Source organism: Taudactylus pleione, unplaced genomic scaffold (genome assembly GCF_031769625.1).
Source record: "Taudactylus pleione unplaced genomic scaffold, aTauple2 ptg001928l, whole genome shotgun sequence".
Classification (NCBI taxonomy): Eukaryota; Metazoa; Chordata; class Amphibia; order Anura; family Myobatrachidae; genus Taudactylus; species Taudactylus pleione.
This window is the reverse complement of record NW_028286325.1, coordinates 521715-543812: the sequence shown is the minus strand read 5'-3', so window position 1 is coordinate 543812 and position 22098 is coordinate 521715. Positions and strand designations below refer to the sequence as shown.

General features: G+C 35.4%; 1 protein-coding gene across 1 annotated transcript in view; it reads left to right on the top strand.

Moving 5' to 3' along the window:
- Positions 1 to 22098, top strand: part of LOC148436172 (caspase-8-like) — a 105107-nt gene that overhangs the window by 53821 nt on the left and 29188 nt on the right. Inside the window, exon 6 of the mRNA XM_088465258.1 lies at positions 9354 to 9477. Within this exon, the coding sequence (XP_088321384.1) occupies positions 9354 to 9477 (124 nt within the window). The remainder of the gene's footprint in view (positions 1 to 9353; positions 9478 to 22098) is intronic.

The window sequence follows — 22098 nt, the reverse complement described above, 5'->3', positions numbered from 1 at the left end:
CATAATATTTCTCACAACTACATTTTATGAAATAAATAACATTTTTTGAGGCACAAGTTATAAATTCCCTTATTTTTTTGGTGTGGCCATTTATTGTTATTTCTTCACATTTATTCATCCCCATAGTGTTTTTACACATACAACACGTGCCACACCTAAAAAAACCTTTCGACAAAATAGTGGTGCCCGTTTTCTGTGGAGACAATGCACTCTTAACTAAATTATCTTTTATGTTTTTAGCCTTTCTGTATATGAATTTGGGTTTATCAGAGATAAAAAATTTTAAAAGAGGGTCCTCTACTAAAATGGGCCAATGTGTTTTGAAGATTTTTTCTACCTGTTTGAACTGGGTGGTATAACCCGAGATAAATGCTATGGACAAGTCTCTCTTTAATGTATCACCTTTGTCTCCCTTACCCTCTATATTTGCCTTTGGAACTAATAGGAACTTTCTATCTATATCCCCACATTTTTTTCTAGCTTTCTCCAAATTTTCAGGTATATAACCACTATTTCTGAATTTATTGATCAACTCTTCCGCCTGATTTTTATAAACTTGATCATCCGTGCAGTTTCTCTTCAATCTTTGTAGTTGGCTTTCTGGAATGGAATCTAACCAATTACTATGGTGACAACTTGAAGTATGGATATATGATCCTGAGTCTGTAGGTTTAACAAAATTACGAGTTTTTAATATACCATCCTCAACATAAATGTTGAGATCCAGGAAATTCACACCAATCTTGCTACTATCAAATGTCAACACTATATTATAACTATTATTATTAAGATGACTGCAAAAAGAGGTTAAGGATTCTGCATCACCCTTCCTTATAAAAAGGATGTCATCTATGTATCGTGACCAGGATACCAGGCTCGCCCCAAACTGATGGTTCTGCCAAACATATTTTCCGACTCCCACATTCCCATGAACATATTGGCATAGCTTGGGGCGAACCTGGTACCCATTGCAGTCCCCATTTTTTGTAAGTAGAATTGATCCTTAAAGTGAAAATAATTATTTCGGAGGATAAAATAAATTCCCTTAATCAAAAGGTCACAGAGTTCTGTTTCATAGCCACTGTCCTCCAGAAAAGTGGTAACAGCTTCCACTCCTAAATCATGATTAATTATTGTGTACAGGGAATTAACATCTGCTGTCACAACATAATAGTCATCCTCCCACTGTATCTCTTTCAAAACATTTAGGGCATCACGGGTATCCTTAAGATGGGACTTATTCTTTATTACAAGAGGTTGTAAGTAGTAGTCTATAAATTCAGAAAGGTTTGCAGTTATAGAATTGCAACCCGAAACGATTGGACGACCCGGAGGATTTTGAGTGTCCTTGTGGACCTTTGGCAAAATATAAATCACTGGTATGTTAGGATCCTCAGGTATTAAGAATTTTCCCTCTGACTCAGTAATGGTTCCATTATGTATATATTCTGTTATCAGAGAGACTAAATTTGTTAAAATCCTTTTAGTCGGATCCCCTCTTAATTTTTTATATACCTTAATATCATTTAACTGTCTGTAAACCTCCTCCTCATACTTGCCTAAGTCCATCACCACCACTCCTCCCCCTTTATCGGTGGGTTTTATTACAATGTTTTTATTTAGCCTAAGATTTTTCAATGCTTCATTCTCCTTTTTTGTCAGGTTAAAGTTTTTACATTTTGGTATTATTAAATCTATGTCTCTATTCACCAAATGTTCGAACGTCTCCACGTAATTTCCTCTCATATGAGTGGGGTTGAATATCGACTTTGGTTTAAACTGTTTAGGGCAAGTAACATCATATTCAATTTCCGATCCTAAGGGAACCTTTGCTTCAAAAAATCTTTTTATAGATAGTTTCCGCAAAAATTTCTGAAGGTCCACATATAAATCAAATTTATTTAGTTTTGCAGAAGGGGCAAATTTTAGGCCCTTTTCAAGCAGGGATATTTCGTGTTCATTCAGAATATGTTGACTTAAATTAAAAATCTTAATTTTTCCCTGCAATTCACTATTATTCTCAGTGTTGGAATTTTTTTGGTTTGTAGTTATTCCTCCTCTTTTTCGTTTTTGTCTCCTAATATTTCTTTTGTTTTTCGTCTTTTTTTGACCTCCCCTTTTTCCCCTATGTAAATAGGGTTTTATGTATTGTGTCTGCGGTTGTGTCCATAATCTAAAAAATCATCTGATTCTCCTAAAGTCCCAAATCGATTATTGGTTCTAATAATGTGGTCTTTATTCCTCCACCGTTCCTGACCACCCATGGGGGAACTTCTTTCCTCCCACCTTTTATTATTATGATCCACTGTCCTCCAATTATCCTGTTTATATCTAGATGATGGAACCCTTGTCCATCCTTTATTTGAAAAAGATCTATTTTCTGTGTAGTTTTGAGATTTCCAATTATGATAAGGTGTGTACTCCTTTTCTATCCTTATAGGAGATTCCCTTCTTTTTCTTGTCCCATTCCAGGGTTTCTCCAACCTGTCATAAGGAACATAATTTGCTGTTGTAGATCTTGGATTATATCTACTATTTCTCACTGATACAACATCCCGTCCCTCCTGTAGTATACTAGATTCATTTTTATCTCTATTAAATTTCTTTAATTTTTTTGTCATTAGTTCCTTTTCATTCTTTTTTAATCTAAACACAATACTTTTTTCTAAATCTTTATAATCAGAATGTTTCGAAAATGGGGCAATAAGAGTTTTTGACACTTCTATTTCCTCCTCCACCATTTTTAATTGTTTACGTCTTTCCTGAATAATTAATTCCATAAGTTTAAATGAACAATTTTCAATTATTTTATCCCAGTCTTTTTTGAATGTTTCAGTTGAATCTTCAAAAGAAGCAACTTTATCTATTTTAAGTCCCCTAGGGATCAATTTATTAGTGGTATAATTTTCTAACGTATACACTTCCCACCACAGTTTTCCCTCCTTTAGTAGCAGTTTTTCCATTTTTTTCATTATACTACCTACATCATCATCTTCCAAAATAGTATCTTCACAATTTTCATCAAAAAATTTACTGGATAAAACTTGTCTGTTTTCTCTTAATGAGAACATAATTGAAAGCAGCAAAAAGGCAAATATCATTTGGATAATAGATATAGAAGAATGTAGAAGGTGATATCTGCCAACAATTGCGCTACAAAGGCTGCTAAAGGGTAAATCTCCTTGGTGTTATCCTCACCAAAATTACATTAACACAAACAAAAATCCGGAGAATACCACTCTGCGCTCACCCAAGATATAGAATTTACTTATCTTCAATATGAAGTCCTGATCTTGGGACCTCAAATCCTTTTTATATTGGACACTTTATATGATAGGTGTGGGATGTATGTTCCAATGTTGATGAATATGTGGGAACATAAAACATAGAAAACAATCTAGTGCAGACGTATAAGAATTCACTTGAGTACACAATAATTCACATATAGGGGTGTATATGATCTACCCCAAATTAATACATATATAGTCCATTCAGGTATATGCTCTCCATATGTCCATATTAAAATGGAAAAAAAGGCACATTTAAAAACCAAAGAGACAAAATTTCCAAAAAAATAAAAGTGTTTTAATTGGATATATCCAAATGAAGGAGTTCCAAATAACTTTAAAAATACAACAATGCTTCACAGCTGAAATATCCACAAAAGGTGAAGATGGCTTCCTACCAGAATACAGTGTTTTTTTGTGCGTATAAGAGTGATCTCACTGCCCGCAGTAATGCACCCAAATCTTCGATGGAAATGGCACCGTCCTCCTCTGGTCTGGTCAGGATAGCTGTTCAACACCAATACCGCCAACGCGTTTCGATCAGTACTCTGATCTTCCTCAAGGCTTGGATGTCTGCCACTCTTCCCATGGGTATTTATACCCAGTGGGATAAAATGCACCTAATTACTGGGAGGAGCCATCCTCACTTACAAAATACACATGTTTACAAACATTGCATAAAAAACTCTCTAACATAAAAAATATCTTCCTGAACAAATGACCATGCCATCGTTTCTTTAATAACATAAAAAACATAGATTTTATAGTCTTTATTTGTAAATAAAGTTATATACATAAATTTCCGGCTATTACTTCCGGTTCGGCCAATAAATATGTCCCCACAAAACTTAACCATAATGGTTCCTCCTGCCATTAATCTGATCCTATACCTCCGTGTAGCCTGCGTTGCCCCAAGGGCATCACCATCCGGTCCCACATCTGCATCCGGTTCGGACACAAAATGCGTCCCCGCGATGCTTCTACACCAGAGTTCCCCCCTGGCACTGCCTCAATGGGGGACTTCGGCTACACATCCGTAACGTGACGGACATCATCTTCCGGTCCCGCATCTGGGCGGGCCGAGAAAGATGTCCCCGCGATGTTTCCATACCAGGGTTCCCCTTCCATAAATTTATTAATAGGGGACAAAAAATAGTGTTGTGCATTGAACTCTAACCCGGATGTTATTCCGGTACTATTCCCGTTACATGCACTTCACAGTTACCTACCCAATTATTTTAAAAAACCTTAGATGAACAATACAACAATTATTGCTTTTTGAAATAACCAGATATCTCTTTTTCTTAAAATTTGGCAAATCGATATGTTGACATTTGGCCTATATAAAAGAATCTTCAGTGGCCATTTTAGATCCTGGCATATCTATTTTTTTCACCAAATATTCAATTTGACAACCTATGTGTTGAATAATTAAATGTTATTCACAAAATTAACCATATTTGACATATTTAGTGATATACAGTTAAACAAATAAAAAACATCATTTTTTTTTTTTATTTTTTTTTTTAAAACAGACATCATTTTTTTGGTGATCCATTATTTTTCAAAGTTATCCTTGGTGTTCTCCATATGTTAGCCCTTTAAGATAGAGGAAAAATATCATATAAGAATTACATATTCAAAAACCAGAAACATTATTACTCCAAAAACCACTTCACTTCAAATCCTTATTTAACCCATATGGCATCAAGGTTTTAAATGAGTATATGTGTTCCATCTCAGTTTTGGCTAAAACTTTCGCAACGTTATTGCATCTCCAACTCCCTTTTACTAATTTACATGCCCCAAAGGCTGTAATTTCTTTCCGATTTCCCTGATGGTATTCCTTAAAATGTAAGGAGAGTGCATGGGTTTCCAACCCATTCTTTATATTACGTAAGTGTTCCCCGAACCTTATTTTGAGGTTCCTGGAGGTTCTCCCCACATAATATTTCTCACAACTACATTTTATGAAATAAATAACATTTTTTGAGGCACAAGTTATAAATTCCCTTATTTTTTTGGTGTGGCCATTTATTGTTATTTCTTCACATTTATTCATCCCCATAGTGTTTTTACACATACAACAAGTGCCACACCTAAAAAAACCTTTCGACAAAATAGTGGTGCCCGTTTTCTGTGGAGACAATGCACTCTTAACTAAATTATCTTTTATGTTTTTAGCCTTTCTGTATATGAATTTGGGTTTATCAGAGATAACATTTTTTAAAAGAGGGTCCTCTACTAAAATGGGCCAATGTGTTTTGAAGATTTTTTCTACCTGTTTGAACTGGGTGGTATAACCCGAGATAAATGCTATGGACAAGTCTCTCTTTAATGTATCACCTCTGTCTCCCTTACCCTCTATATTTGCCTTTGGAACTAATAGGAACTTTCAATCTATATCCCCACATTTTTTTCTAGCTTTCTCCAAATTTTCAGGTATATAACCACTATTTCTGAATTTATTGATCAACTCTTCCGCCTGATTTTTATAAACTTGATCATCCGTGCAGTTTCTCTTCAATCTTTGTAGTTGGCTTTCTGGAATGGAATCTAACCAATTACTATGGTGACAACTTGAAGTATGGATATATGATCCTGAGTCTGTAGTTATATAATATAATAATAGTTATAATATAGTGTTGACATTTGATAGTAGCAAGATTGGTGTGAATTTCCTGGATCTCAACATTTATGTTGAGGATGGTATATTAAAAACTCGTAATTTTGTTAAACCTACAGACTCAGGATCATATATCCATACTTCAAGTTGTCACCATAGTAATTGGTTAGATTCCATTCCAGAAAGCCAACTACAAAGATTGAAGAGAAACTGCACGGATGATCAAGTTTATAAAAATCAGGCGGAAGAGTTGATCAATAAATTCAGAAATAGTGGTTATATACCTGAAAATTTGGAGAAAGTTAGAAAAAAATGTGGGGATATAGATAGAAAGTTCCTATTAGTTCCAAAGGCAAATATAGAGGGTAAGGGAGACAAAGGTGATACATTAAAGAGAGACTTGTCCATAGCATTTATCTCGGGTTATACCACCCAGTTCAAACAGGTAGAAAAAATCTTCAAAACACATTGGCCCATTTTAGTAGAGGACCCTCTTTTAAAAAATGTTTTTTCTGATAAACCCAAATTCATATACAGAAAGGCTAAAAACATAAAAGATAATTTAGTTAAGAGTGCATTGTCTCCACAGAAAACGGGCACCACTATTTTGTCGAAAGGTTTTTTTAGGTGTGGCACGTGTTGTATGTGTAAAAACACTATGGGGATGAATAAATGTGAAGAAATAACAATAAATGGCCACACCAAAAAAATAAGGGAATTTATAACTTGTGCCTCAAAAAATGTTATTTATTTCATAAAATGTAGTTGTGAGAAATATTATGTGGGGAGAACCTCCAGGAACCTCAAAATAAGGTTCGGGGGACACTTACGTAATATAAAGAATGGGTTGGAAACCCATGCACTCTCCTTACATTTTAAGGAATACCATCAGGGAAATCGGAAAGAAATTACAGCCTTTGGGGCATGTAAATTAGTAAAAGGGAGTTGGAGATGCAATAACGTTGTGAAAGTTTTAGCCAAAACTGAGATGGAACACATATACTCATTTAAAACCTTGATGCCATATGGGTTAAATAAGGATTTTGAAGTGAAGTGGTTTTTGGAGTAATAATGTTTCTGGTTTTTGAATATGTAATTCTTATATGATATTTTTCCTCTATCTTAAAGGGCTAACATATGGAGAACACCAAGGATAACTTTGAAAAATAACGGATCACCAAAAAAATGATGTCTGTTTTAAAAAAAAAAAAAAAAAAAAAAATGATGTTTTTTATTTGTTTAACTGTATATCACTAAATATGTCAAATATGGTTAATTTTGTGAATAACATTTAATTATTCAACACATAGGTTGTCAAATTGAATATTTGGTGAAAAAAACAGATATGCCAGGATCTAAAATGGCCACTGAAGATTCTTTTATATAGGCCAAATGTCAACATATCGATTTGCCAAATTTTAAGAAAAAGAGATATCTGGTTATTTCAAAAAGCAATAATTGTTGTATTGTTCATCTAAGGTTTTTTAAAATAATTGGGTAGGTAACTGTGAAGTGCATGTAACGGGAATAGTACCGGAATAACATCCGGGTTAGAGTTCAATGCACAACACTATTTTTTGTCCCCTATTAATAAATCTATGGAAGGGGAACCCTGGTATGGAAACATCGCGGGGACATCTTTCTCGGCCTGCCCAGATGCGGGACCGGAAGATGATGTCCGTCACGTTACGGATGTGTAGCCGAAGTCCCCCATTGAGGCAGTGCCAGGGGGGAACTCTGGTGTAGAAGCATCGCGGGGACGCATTTTGTGTCCGAACCGGATGCAGATGCGGGAACGGATGGTGATGCCCTTGGGGCAATGCAGGCTACACGGAGGTATAGGATCAGATTAATGGCAGGAGGAACCATTATGGTTAAGTTTTGTGGGGACATATTTATTGGCCGAACCGGAAGTAATAGCCGGAAATTTATGTATATAACTTTATTTACAAATAAAGACTATAAAATCTATGTTTTTTATGTTATTAAAGAAACGATGGCATGGTCATTTGTTCAGGAAGATATTTTTTATGTTAGAGAGTTTTTTATGCAATATTTGTAAACATGTGTATTTTGTAAGTGAGGATGGCTCCTCCCAGTAATTAGGTGCATTTTATCCCACTGGGTATAAATACCCATGGGAAGAGTGGCAGACATCCAAGCCTTGAGGAAGATCAGAGTACTGATCGAAACGTGTTGGCGGTATTGGTGTTGAACAGCTATCCTGACCAGACCAGAGGAGGACGGTGCCATTTCCATCGAAGATTTGGGTGCATTACTGCGGGCAGTGAGATCACTCTTATACGCACAAAAAAACACTGTATTCTGGTAGGAAGCCATCTTCACCTTTTGTGGATATTTCAGCTGTGAAGCATTGTTGTATTTTTAAAGTTATTTGGAACTCCTTCATTTGGATATATCCAATTAAAACACTTTTATTTTTTTTGGAAATTTTGTCTCTTTGGTTTTTAAATGTGCCTTTTTTTCCATTTTAATATGGACATATGGAGAGCATATACCTGAATGGACTATATATGTATTAATTTGGGGTAGATCATATACACCCCTATATGTGAATTATTGTGTACTCAAGTGAATTCTTATACGTCTGCACTAGATTGTTTTCTATGTTTTATGTTCCCACATATTCATCAACATTGGAACATACATCCCACACCTATCATATAAAGTGTCCAATATAAAAAGGATTTGAGGTCCCAAGATCAGGACTTCATATTGAAGATAAGTAAATTCTATATCTTGGGTGAGCGCAGAGTGGTATTCTCCGGATTTTTGTTTGTGTTAATGTAATTTTGGTGAGGATAACACCAAGGAGATTTACCCTTTAGCAGCCTTTGTAGCGCAATTGTTGGCAGATATCACCTTCTACATTCTTCTATACCTGCTCTCAGTGTATACAGCCGCTTTCCCGGGTGACGGGCTACCTGCTCTCAGTGTATACATCCGCTTTCCCGGGTGACTGGCTACCTGCTCTCAGTGTATATACCTCCGCTTTCCCGGGTGACTGGCTACCTGCTCTCAGTGTATATACAGCCACTTTCCCGGGTGACTGGCTACCTGCTGTCAGTGTATACATCTGCTTTCCCGGGTGACGTGCTACCTGCTCTCAGTGTATATACAGCCACTTTCCCGGGTGACTGGTTACCTGCTCTGTGTATACATCCGCTTTCCCGGGTGACGGGCTACCTGCTCTCAGTGTATACATCCGCTTTCCCGGGTGACGGGCTACCTGCTCTCAGTGTATATACAGCCACTTTCCCGGGTGACGGGCTACCTGCTCTCAGTGCATACATCCGCTTTCCCAGGTGATTCGTTTTTTTGTAATTTTAAAACTAATATTTATTTGGATTGTGTGTGATGATTTGTAATAATATAATGTAAGAGTAAAAATGTTTTTTTTTTTTTTTTTTCAATTTTAGCCATCAGATCAATTGTATAAAATGAGCCGTCAGACACCGGGGATCTGCCTCATCATAAATAATTTTAGTTTTAAAAACGCAAGGATTCCATTGAAAGACAGGGATGGAACCGATATAGACAAAAGTAAGATCAGCGTTAACCTCTGTCACTTACAGATACAGAGGTCATCTTGTATCATTACTTACAGAATTGATTAGTTGCACTAATTAAGGAGCAAATATAATAAGCATTTGAAATTCATATATATCAAAGGCCATGTATTACTGAGCTAAATAATAATAATCTGCATTAAATGTTTGCTGCTATTGTATATAAGTATATCTGTCCCCCATGCACTTCACTATTACAGCAGGTTACCTTATATATAAGATGTACGGGACCAACAGACAAAGTACTAGGTACTAAAGAAGCATAATACAGTACCTAGGACATAATAGGCAGGAGGCCAGATAGATAGATGAGGTTGAGGCACAAGAGACCGGAGACTGCACCTGCTCATGAGACTTTACAGATACCATCCGAGCATTGTCCTAATACAGAGGGGAGATAATAGATTGCTCAGGAACGTTAGCACCACATCAAGAAATGTATTCACCCCCAGGTTCATATCTGGGTTTCCGTGGCCCCTTTAAGAAGCCTCACTGTGACCAGATGACCTCGCTCTGCCAGGCAATCACACTGAGACTGAGGGTGGTTACTTGTCCCTGAGTAACCTGAGTGGCCTTACTTCACCACTCCTAAATATTCCCTCTCACCTTCAGTAAGTGCCTGTTACTGACTCCTCCCATTGCGAAGTGGCCGTTGACTTCGCAGCCACCACCAAACTCATACAATGGCACGTGGAACGACTTCTACCAGGCTCCTGCACCGGCACCTGAAACCACTTCTGCCAGGCTCCTGCAGCGGCACCTGGAACCACATCTGCCAGGCTCCTGCAGCGGCACCTGGAACCACTTCTCCCAGGCTCCTGTACCGGCACCTAGAACCACTTCTCCCTGGCTCCTGCACCGGCACCTAGAACCACTTCTCCCAGGCTCTGGCACCTGGAACCACTTTTCCCAGGCTCCTGCACCTGGAACCACTTCTCCCAGGCTCCTGCACCGCACCTGGAACCACTTCTCCCAGGCTCCTGTACCGGCACCTGGAACCACTTCTCCCAGGCTCCTGCACGACACCTGGAACCACTTCTCCCAGGCTCCTGCACCGGCACCTGGAACCACTTCTCCCAGGCTCCTGCACCGGCACCTGGAACCACTTCTCCCAGGCTCCTGCACCGGCACCTGGAACCACTTCTCCCAGGCTCCTGCACCGGCACCTGGAACCACTTCTCCCAGGCTACTGCAGCGGCACCTGGAACCACTTCTCCCAGGCTCCTGCAGCGGCACCTAGAACCACTTCTCCCAGGCTCTGGCACCTGGAAACACCTCTGCCAGGCTCCTTCACCAGCACCTGGAAACACTTCTGCCAGGCTCCTGCACCAGCACCTGGAAACACTTCTCCTAGGCTCCTGCACCGGCACCTGGAACGACTTTTCCCAGGCTCCTGCACCAGCACCTAGAATCACTTCTCCCAGGCTCTGGCACCTGGAACCACTTCTCCCAGGCTCCTGCACCGGCACCTGGAACCACTTCTCCCAGGCTCCTGCACCTGGAACCACTTCTCCCAGGCTCCTGCACCGACACCTGGAACCACTTCTCCCAGGCTCCTGCACCGGCACCTGGAACCACTTCTCCCAGGCTCCTGCACCGGCACCTGGAACCACTTCTCCCAGGCTCCTGTACCGCACCTGGAACCACTTCTCCCAGGCTTCTGCACCGGCAGCTGGAACGACTTTTCCCAGGCTCCTGCACCGGCACCTGGAACCACTTCTCCCAGGCTCCTGCACCGGCACCTGGAACCACTTCTCCCAGGCTCCTGCATCGGCACCTGGAACCACTACTCCCAGGTTCCTGCATCGGCACCTGGAACCACTTTTTCCAGAATCCTGCACCGGCACCTGGAACCACTTTTTCCAGAATCCTGCACCGGCACCTGGAACCACTTTGGCTTCTGGGTATGTGTTGGCACTACAGCTACACTTCCTGGGTAGTGGCAGCTGATCCTTACTGGTCCCTTACTCTTTACCAGTCTGCACTGGTAGCTGGCAGAGGGCTGGGCTTGTAGACATTGGGCTCAATCCAGAACAACCAGAGAACGGAATAGCGTCATGCTCTATTCTGGTGCTCACAGGATACAAGGAGATGCGGCATCGTAAGGCCGGATGTTTATTGCTCAGATATCTTGGCTTGGGGCAATCACAGCACACGTGTTACAGAAGGGCAATACTTATTGATGTTCAAAAAGATACATGTCAGACATGCAGGGACTCATCTTATCTGGTTCCAATACAGAGTATCACAGGGGGTATGTGAGCAGGGTCTCCCGTCACACTTGTCCTTTGCTGTTATTAACTTCTATTTATTAAATGAAAAACATACATATATATATATATTCTCCCAACCTATTACAATGCACGTCTGCAAATGTCAGCATTTCACCTTGTGATCATGTCGGCATTCTGCATAACTTGACAATGAGGTGTTGACATTGATTATGGACATGGTAAATGTTGACATGGTGACGCAGCCCATTTATAGTGTTAGGGAAAGGGTGGCGGCAGAGAGACAATGGTGTAATAATGAGCAATAGCCATGTAAATGTAGGTCTATGGGGAAACCACAAATACTTATTTTCTGGTCCTCAACCACCATCAGGGGCAGGACTATGGGAGACAATGGAGGCGCCTGCCGCCAGCACTGAAGGGGCACCTCCTCCATTGCCCACAATATATTCTCCCCACTTAGGGTTGTAAATATGTACCCAGAGTGTACCGTCACGGCTGCCCAATACATGGCACCTCTTCTTGGCACCTGAGAAGCAAACATAACCATATACTAGTGGAGAGCTCCGTGTCAGACCATCAGATGCCGCTTCCGTCTATCTATAGCCTATCTTCGCTGATTTGTGTCGCTGCCCCTCAGCAGCTTCTTATGCCAGTGTCACGCCTATGGCGCCCCCCCCCTCGCCAACAATTTCCCGTCCCGAAAAAGGCTGTTTTTGAAGGATATTCTGCAAATTTACTTTATTAAGCTGGGTACACACATAAAGATTTTCTGTCCAACCATCCAACTAGTTGGATGGTTGGACAGAAAATCTTTACGTGTGTATGCAGCATATGAAACAAATCCACATATTCTATATTAGTGCTTTTTGTGCGTATAGATAAATGAAATAGATAGATAGATATGAGATAGATAGATACAGTCAGGTGCATAAATATTGGGACATTGACAGAATTTTCATATTTTAGCCTCTATTCACCACCACAATGGCTTTGAAATGAAACAAACAAGATGTGCTTTAACTGCAGACTTTCAGATTTAATTTGAGGGTAATTATATCCAAATCAGGTGAACGGTGTAGGAATTACAACGGTTTCTATATGTGCCTCCCACTTTTTAAGGGGCCAAAAGTAATGGGACTATCGACTCAAAAGCTATTTCATGGACAGGTGTGGGCTATTCCCTCGTTATTTCATTATCAATTAAGCAGGTAAAAGGTCTGGAGTTGATTCTAGGTGTGACATTTGCATTTGGAATCAGTTGCTGTCGACTCTCAATATGAGATCCAAAGAGCTGTCACTATCAGTGAAGCAAGCCATCATTAGGCTGAAAAATCTAAACAAACTCATCAGAGAGATAGCAAAAACATTAGGTGTGGCCAAATCAACTGTTTGAAACATTCTTAAAAAGAAAGAACGCATCGGCGAGCTCAGCAACACCAAAAGACCTGGAAGACCACGGAAAACAACTGTGGTGGATGACAGAAGAATTATTTCCCTGGGGAAGAAAAACCCCTTCAAGACAGTTGGCCAAATCAAGAACACTCTCCAGGAGGTAGGTGTATATGTGTCAAAGTCAACAATCAAGAGAAGACTTCACGAGTGAATATAGAGGGTTCACCACAAGATTTAAACCATTGGTGAGCCTCAAAAACAGGAAGACCAGATTTGAGTTTGCCAAACAACATCTAAAAAAGCCATTAGAGTTCTGGAACAACATCCTATGGACAGATGAGACAAAGATCAACTTGTACCAGAGTGATGGGAAGAGAAGGGTATGGAGAAGGAAAGGAACTACTCATGATCCAAAACATACCACCTCATCAGTGAAGCATGGTGGTGGTAGTGTCATGGCGTGGGCATGTATGGCTGCTAATGGAACTGGTTCCCTTGTATTTATTGACGATGTGACTGCTGACAAAAGCAGCAGAATGAATTCTGAAGTGTTTCGGGCAATATTATATGCTCATATTCAGTCAAATGCTTCAGAACTCATTGGACAGTGCTTCACAGTGCAGATGGACAATGACCTGATGAATACTGCAAAAGCAACCAAAGAGATTTTTAAGGCTAAAAAGTGGAATGTTATGCAATGGCCAAGTCAATCCCCTGACCTGAATCCGACTGAGCATGCATTTCACTTGATGAAGACAAAACTGAAGGGAAAATGCCCCAAGAACAAGCAGGAACTGAAGACATTTGCAGTAGAGACCTGGCAGAGCATCACCAGGGATGAAACCCAGCGTCTGGTGATGTCTATGCGTTTCAGACTTCAGGCTGTAATTGCCTGCAAAGGATTTGCAACAAAATATTAAAAAGTGAAAGTTAGATTTAGGATTATTTCGTTTGTCCCATTACTTTTGGCCCCTTAAATAGTGGGAGGCACATATAGAAACCGTTGTAATTCCTACACCGTTCACCTGATTTGGATGTAATTACCTTCAAATTAAATCTGAAAGTCTGCAGGTGAAGCACATCTTGTTTGTTTCATTTCAAAGCCATTGTGGTGGTGAATAGAGGCCAAAATATGAAAATTCTGTCAATGTCCCAATATTTATGCACCTGACTGTAGATATGAGATAAATATGAGATAGATAGATATGAGATGGTTATGAGAAAGATAGATATGAGATAGATAGATGGAAGAAAGATATGAGAAGGATAGATAGATATAAGATAGATATATGAGATAAATATGAGATAGATAGATATGAGATGGTTATGAGAAAGATAGATATGAGATAGATAGATGGAAGAAAGATATGAGAAGGATAGATAGATATGAGATAGATATATATGAGATAAATATGAGATAGATATGAGGTAGATAGATATGAGAGATGTATAGATAAATATGAGATATATAGATAGATATGAGAGATAGATATATAGATAGATATGAGGTAGATATATAGATAGATAAATATGAGATAGATAGATATGAGATAGATAGATAGGAGATAGATAGATAGGAGATAAATATGATGTAGATATATAGATATGAGATAAATATGAGGTAGATAGATATGAGATGGATAGATATATAGATAGATATGAGGTAGATAGATATGAGATAGATAGATAGATAGATATGAGGTAGATAGATAGAAATTAGGTAGATATGAGGTAGATAGATATGAGGTAAATAGATATGAGATATAGATAGATATGAGGTAGATAGATTTGTGGTAGATAGATATGAGGTAGATAGATAGTTATGAGATAAATATGAGATAGATATGAGGTAGATAGATATGAGATAGATATGAGATAGATAGATATGAGGTAGATAGATATGAGATAGATAGATATGAGATAAATATGAGATAGATATGAGGTAGATAGATATGAGGTAGATAGATGGAAGAAAGATATGAGAAGGATAGATAGATATAAGATAGATATATGAGATAAATATGAGATAGATAGATATGAGATGGTTATGAGAAAGATAGATATGAGATAGATAGATGGAAGAAAGATATGAGAAGGATAGATAGATATGAGATAGATAGATATGAGATAAATATGAGATAGATATGAGGTAGATAGATATGAGATGGATAGATATATAGATAGATATGAGGTAGATAGATATGAGGTAGATAGATATGAGATAGATAGATAGATAGATAGATATGAGGTAGATAGATAGTTATGAGATAGATATGAGGTAGATAGATATGAGATATAGATAGATATGAGATATAGATATGAGATATAGATAGATATGAGATAGACAGATATGAGAGATAGATATATAGATAGATAGATATGAGAGATAGATATATAGATAAATATGAGATAGATATGAGATGGATAGATAGATATGAGATGGATAGATATATAGATAGATATGAGGTAGATAGATATGAGGTAGATAGATATGAGATAGATAGATAGATAGATATGAGGTAGATAGATAGTTATGAGATAGATATGAGGTAGATAGATATGAGATATAGATAGATATGAGATATAGATAGATATGAGATAGACAGATATGAGAGATAGATATATAGATAGATATGAGGTAGATAGATATGAGGTAGATAGATATGAGGTAGATAGATATGAGATGGATAGATATATAGATAGATATGAGGTAGATAGATATGAGGTAGATAGATATGAGATAGATAGATAGATATGAGGTAGATAGATAGTTATGAGATAGATATGAGGTAGATAGATATGAGATATAGATAGATATGAGATATAGATAGATATGAGATATAGATAGATATGAGATAGACAGATATGAGAGATAGATATATAGATAGATATGAGATAGATAGATATGAGATAAATATGAGGTAGATAGATATGAGGTAGATAGATAGATATGAGATAGATAGATATGAGGTAGATAGATATGAGGTAGATAGATATGAGGTAGATAGATAGATATGAGATAGATATGAGGTAGATAGATAGAAATGAGGTAGATGGATAGATATGAGGTAGATAGATATGAGATAGATAGATAGATAGATATGAGAGATAGATAGATAGATATGAGATAGATAGATATGAGAGATAGATATATAGATAGATATGAGAGATAGATATATAGATAGATATGAGATAGATAGATATGAGATAGATAGATATGAGGTAGATAGATATGAGATAGATATGAGAGAGAGAGATAGATAGATATGAGAGATAGATATGAGGTAGATAGATAGTTATGAGATATATATGAGATAGATATGAGGTAGATAGATATGAGGTAGATAGATATGAGATAGATAGATATGAGAGATAGATATATAGATAGATATGAGATAGATAGATATGAGGTAGATAGATATGAGATAGATATGAGAGAGAGAGATAGATAGATATGAGGTAGATAGATAGTTATGAGATATATATATAGATAGATATGAGATAGATAGATATGAGGTAGATAGATATGAGATAGATATGAGAGAGAGAGATAGATAGATATGAGAGATAGATATGAGGTAGATAGATAGTTATGAGATATATATGAGATAGATATGAGGTAGATAGATATGAGGTAGACAGATATGAGGTAGACAGATATGAGGTAGATAGATAGATATGAGAGATAGATATATAGATAGATATGAGATAGATAGATAGATGAGATAAATATGAGATAGATATGAGGTAGATAGATATGAGATATGAGATAGATATGAGGTAGATAGATATGAGGTAGATAGATATGAGATAGATAGATAGATATGAGATAAATATGAGATAGATATGAGGTAGATAGACAGATATGAGGTAGACAGATATGAGGTAGATAGATAGATATGAGAGATAGATATATAGATAAATATGAGATAGATAGATATGAGATGGATAGATAGATATGAGATAAATATGAGGTAGATAGATATGAGGTAGATAGATAGATATGAGATAGATAGATGAGATAAATATGAGGTAGATAGATATGTGATATGAGATAGATATGAGATAGATAGATATGAGGTAGATAGATATGAGATAGATATGAGATATGATATAGATATGAGATAGATAGATATGAGGTAGATAGATAGATATGAGATAAATATGAGATAGATATGAGGTAGATAGATATGAGATAGATATGAGATATGATATAGATATGAGATAGATAGATATGAGGTAGATAGATAGATATGAGATAAATATGAGGTAGATATGAGGTAAATAGATATGAGGTAGATAGATAGATATGAGATAGATAGATATGAGTAGATATGAGGTAGATAGATAGATATGAGATATGAGATAGATATGAGGTAGATAGATAGATATGAGATAGACAGATATGAGATAGATAGATATGAGATAGATATGAGATAGATAGATATGATATAAATATGAGATAGATATGAGGTAAATAGATATGAGATAGATAGATAGATATGAGGTAGATAGATAGATATGAGATAGATAGATATGACATAGATAGATATGAGATAGATAGATATGAGATAGATAGACATGAGGTAGATAGACATGAGATAGATAGATATGAGGTAGATCGATATGAGATAGATCGATATATAGATATGAGAGAGAGATTTAGATAGATATGAGAGATAGATATGTGGTAGATAGATATGAGGTAGATAGATAGTTATGAGATAGATATGACATAGATAGATATGAGGTAGATAGATATGAGATATAGATAGATATGAGAGAGATAGATAGATGAGATAAATATGAGATAGATTTGAGGTAGATAGATATGAGATATGAGATAGATATGAGGTAGATAGATATGAGGTAGATAGATAGATATGAGATAGACAGATATGAGATAGATAGATATGAGATAGATATGAGATGGATAGATATGATATAAATATGAGATAGATATGAGGTAAATAGATATGAGATAGATAGATATGAGGTAGATAGATAGATATGACATAGATAGATATGAGATAGATAGATATGAGATAGATATGAGATGGATAGATATGATATAAATATGAGATAGATATGAGGTAAATAGATATGAGGTAGATAGATATGAGGTAGATAGATGAGATATAGATAGATATGAGATAGATAGATATGAGATATAGATATCTATATATCTATCTCATATCTATCTATCTCATATCTATATATCTACCTCATATCTATCTCATATTTATCTCATATCTATCTACCTCATATCTATCTACCTCATATCTATCTATCTCATATCTATCTATAGCTCATATCTATCTACCTCATATCTCATATCTATCTATCTCATATCTATATATCGATCTCATATCTATCTACTTCATATCTATATATCTCATATTTATCTATCTACCTCATATCTATATATCTATCTCATATTTATCTCATATGAGGTAGATAGATATGAGGTAGATAGATATGAGGTAGATAGATATGAGGTAGATAGATATGAGATAGATAGATATGAGATATAGATAGATATTAGATAGATAGATATGAGATAGATATCTATATATCTCTCATATCTATCTATCTCATTTCTATTTCATATCTATCTATCTCATATCTATCTATCTCATATCTATATATCTTTCTCATATCTATCTATCTCATCTATATCATATCTATCTATCTCATATCTATATTTAAATATCTATCTCATATGAGATAGATATGAGGTAGATAGATATGAGATAGATATATAGATATGAGGTAGATATGAGATAGATAGATATTAGATAAATATGAGATATATAGATATGAGGTAGATAGATATGAGAGATAGATATGAGATAAATATGAGATATAGATAGATATATAGATATGAGGTAGATAGATATTAGATATGAGATAGATAGATATGAGATAAATATGAGATAGAAAGATATGAGGTAGATAGATATGAGGTAGATATATAGATATGAGATAGATATGATATGATGTAGATAGATATGAGGTAGTTAGATATGAGGTAGATATATAGATATGAGATAGATATATAGATATGAGATGGATAGATATGAGATATATATATAGATATGAGATAGATAAATATGAGATAGATATATAGTTATGAGGTAGATACGAGAGAGATAAATATGAGATATAGATAGATATGAGGTAGATATGAGGTAGATATGAGAGAGATAAATAATGAGATATAGATAGATATGAGGTAGATAGATATGAGAGATAAATGTATATGATAGATAGATATGAGATAGATATATAGATATGAGATAGATAGATATGAGATAGATATATAGATATGAGATAGATAAATATGAGATAGATATATAGTTATGAGGTAGATAGGAGAGAGATAAATATGAGATATAGATAGATATGAGGTAGATATGAGAGAGATAAATATGAGATATAGATAGATATGAGGTAGATAGATATGAGAGATAGATGGATATGATAGATAGATATATAGATATCTATCTATATCTCATATCTATCTATATCTCATATCTATCTACCTCATAACTATATATCTATCTCATATTTATCTATCTCATATCTATATATCTGAGATAGATATATAGTTATGAGGTAGATAGGAGAGAGATAAATATGAGATATAGATAGATATGAGGTAGATATGAGAGAGATAAATATGAGATATAGATAGATATGAGGTAGATGGATATGATAGATAGATATATAGATATCTATCTATATCTCATATCTATCTATATCTCATATCTATCTACCTCATAACTATATATCTATCTCATATTTATCTATCTCATATCTATATATCTGAGATAGATATATAGTTATGAGGTAGATAGGAGAGAGATAAATATGAGATATAGATAGATATGAGGTAGATATGAGAGAGATAAATATGAGATATAGATAGATATGAGGTAGATAGATATGAGAGATAGATGGATATGATAGATAGATATATAGATATCTATCTATATCTCATATCTATCTATATCTCATATCTATCTACCTCATAACTATATATCTATCTCATATTTATCTATCTCATATCTATATATCTGAGATAGATATATAGTTATGAGGTAGATAGGAGAGAGATAAATATGAGATATAGATAGATATGAGGTAGATATGAGAGAGATAAATATGAGATATAGATAGATATGAGGTAGATGGATATGATAGATAGATATATAGATATCTATCTATATCTCATATCTATCTATATCTCATATCTATCTATCTCATATCTATATATCTATCTCATATCTGTCTACCTCATATCTATCTCATATTTATCTCATCTATCTATCTCATATCTATCTATATCTCTTATCTATTTACCTCATTTCTATCTACCTCATATCTATCTCATATTTATCTCATAACTATCTATCTACCTCATATCTATCTACCTATCTCATATTTATCTCATATCTATATATCTACCTCATATCTATATATCTATCTCATATCTATATATCTATCTCATATCTATCTACCTCATATCTATATATATATCTACCTCATATCTGTCTACCTCATATCTATATATCTATCTCATATCTATCTACCTCATATCTATCTACCTCATATCTATATATCTATCTCATATTTATCTCATATCTATCTACCTCTTATCTATCTCATATCTATATATCTATCTCATATCTATCTACTTCATATCTATCTCTCGCATATCTATCTATCTCATATCTATATATCTATCTCATATCTATCTCATATGAGATAGATAGATATGAGGTAGATAGATTTGAGATAGATATGTATGAGTTAGATATATAGATATGAGGTAGATTTGAGATAGATAGATAGATATAAATAGATATGAGATAGATAGATATGAGATAGATATATAGATATGAGGTAGATAGATATGAGGTAGATGTGAGATAGATAGATATGAGATAGATAGATATGAGATAGATATATATGAGATAGATATATAGTTATGAGGTAGATATGAGAGAGATAAATATGAGATATAGATAGATATGAGATAGATATATAGATATGAGGTAGATATGAGAGATAGATGGATATGATAGATAGATATGAGATAGATATATAGATATCTATCTATATCTCATATCTATCTATATCTCATATCTATCTATCTCATATCTATCTCTCTTATCTATATATCTATCTCATATCTATCTACCTCATATCTATCTACCTCATATCTATATATCTATCTCATATTTATCTCATATCTATCTACCTCTTATCTATCTCATATCTATATATCTATCTCATATCTATCTACTTCATATCTATCTCATATCTAATATATCTATCTCATATCTATATCGCATATCTATCTCATATCTATATATCTATCTCATATCTATATATCTATCTCATATCTATCTCATATGAGATAGATATGTATGAGTTAGATATATAGATATGAGGTAGATTTGAGATAGATAGATATAAATAGATATGAGATAGATAGATATGAGATAGATAGATATGAGGTAGATAGATATGAGATAGATAGATATGAGATAGATAGATAGATATGAGGTAGATGTGAGATATATAGATGTGAGATAGATGTGAGATATATAGATATGAGGTAGATGTGAGATAGATATGAGATCGATATATAGATATGAGATAGATGTGAGATAGATAGATATGAGATAGATATATAGATATGAGGTAGATGTGAGATAGATATGAGATAGATATATAGATTTGAGATAGATGTGAGATAGATAGATATGAGATAGATACATAGATATGAGATAGATGTGAGATAGATAGATATGAGGTAGATAGATTTGAGATAGATAGATAGATATAAGTAGATATGAGATAGATAGATATGAGATAGATATATAGATATGAGGTAGATGTGAGATAGATATGAGATAGATAGATATGAGGTAGATATATAGATATGAGATAGATAGATA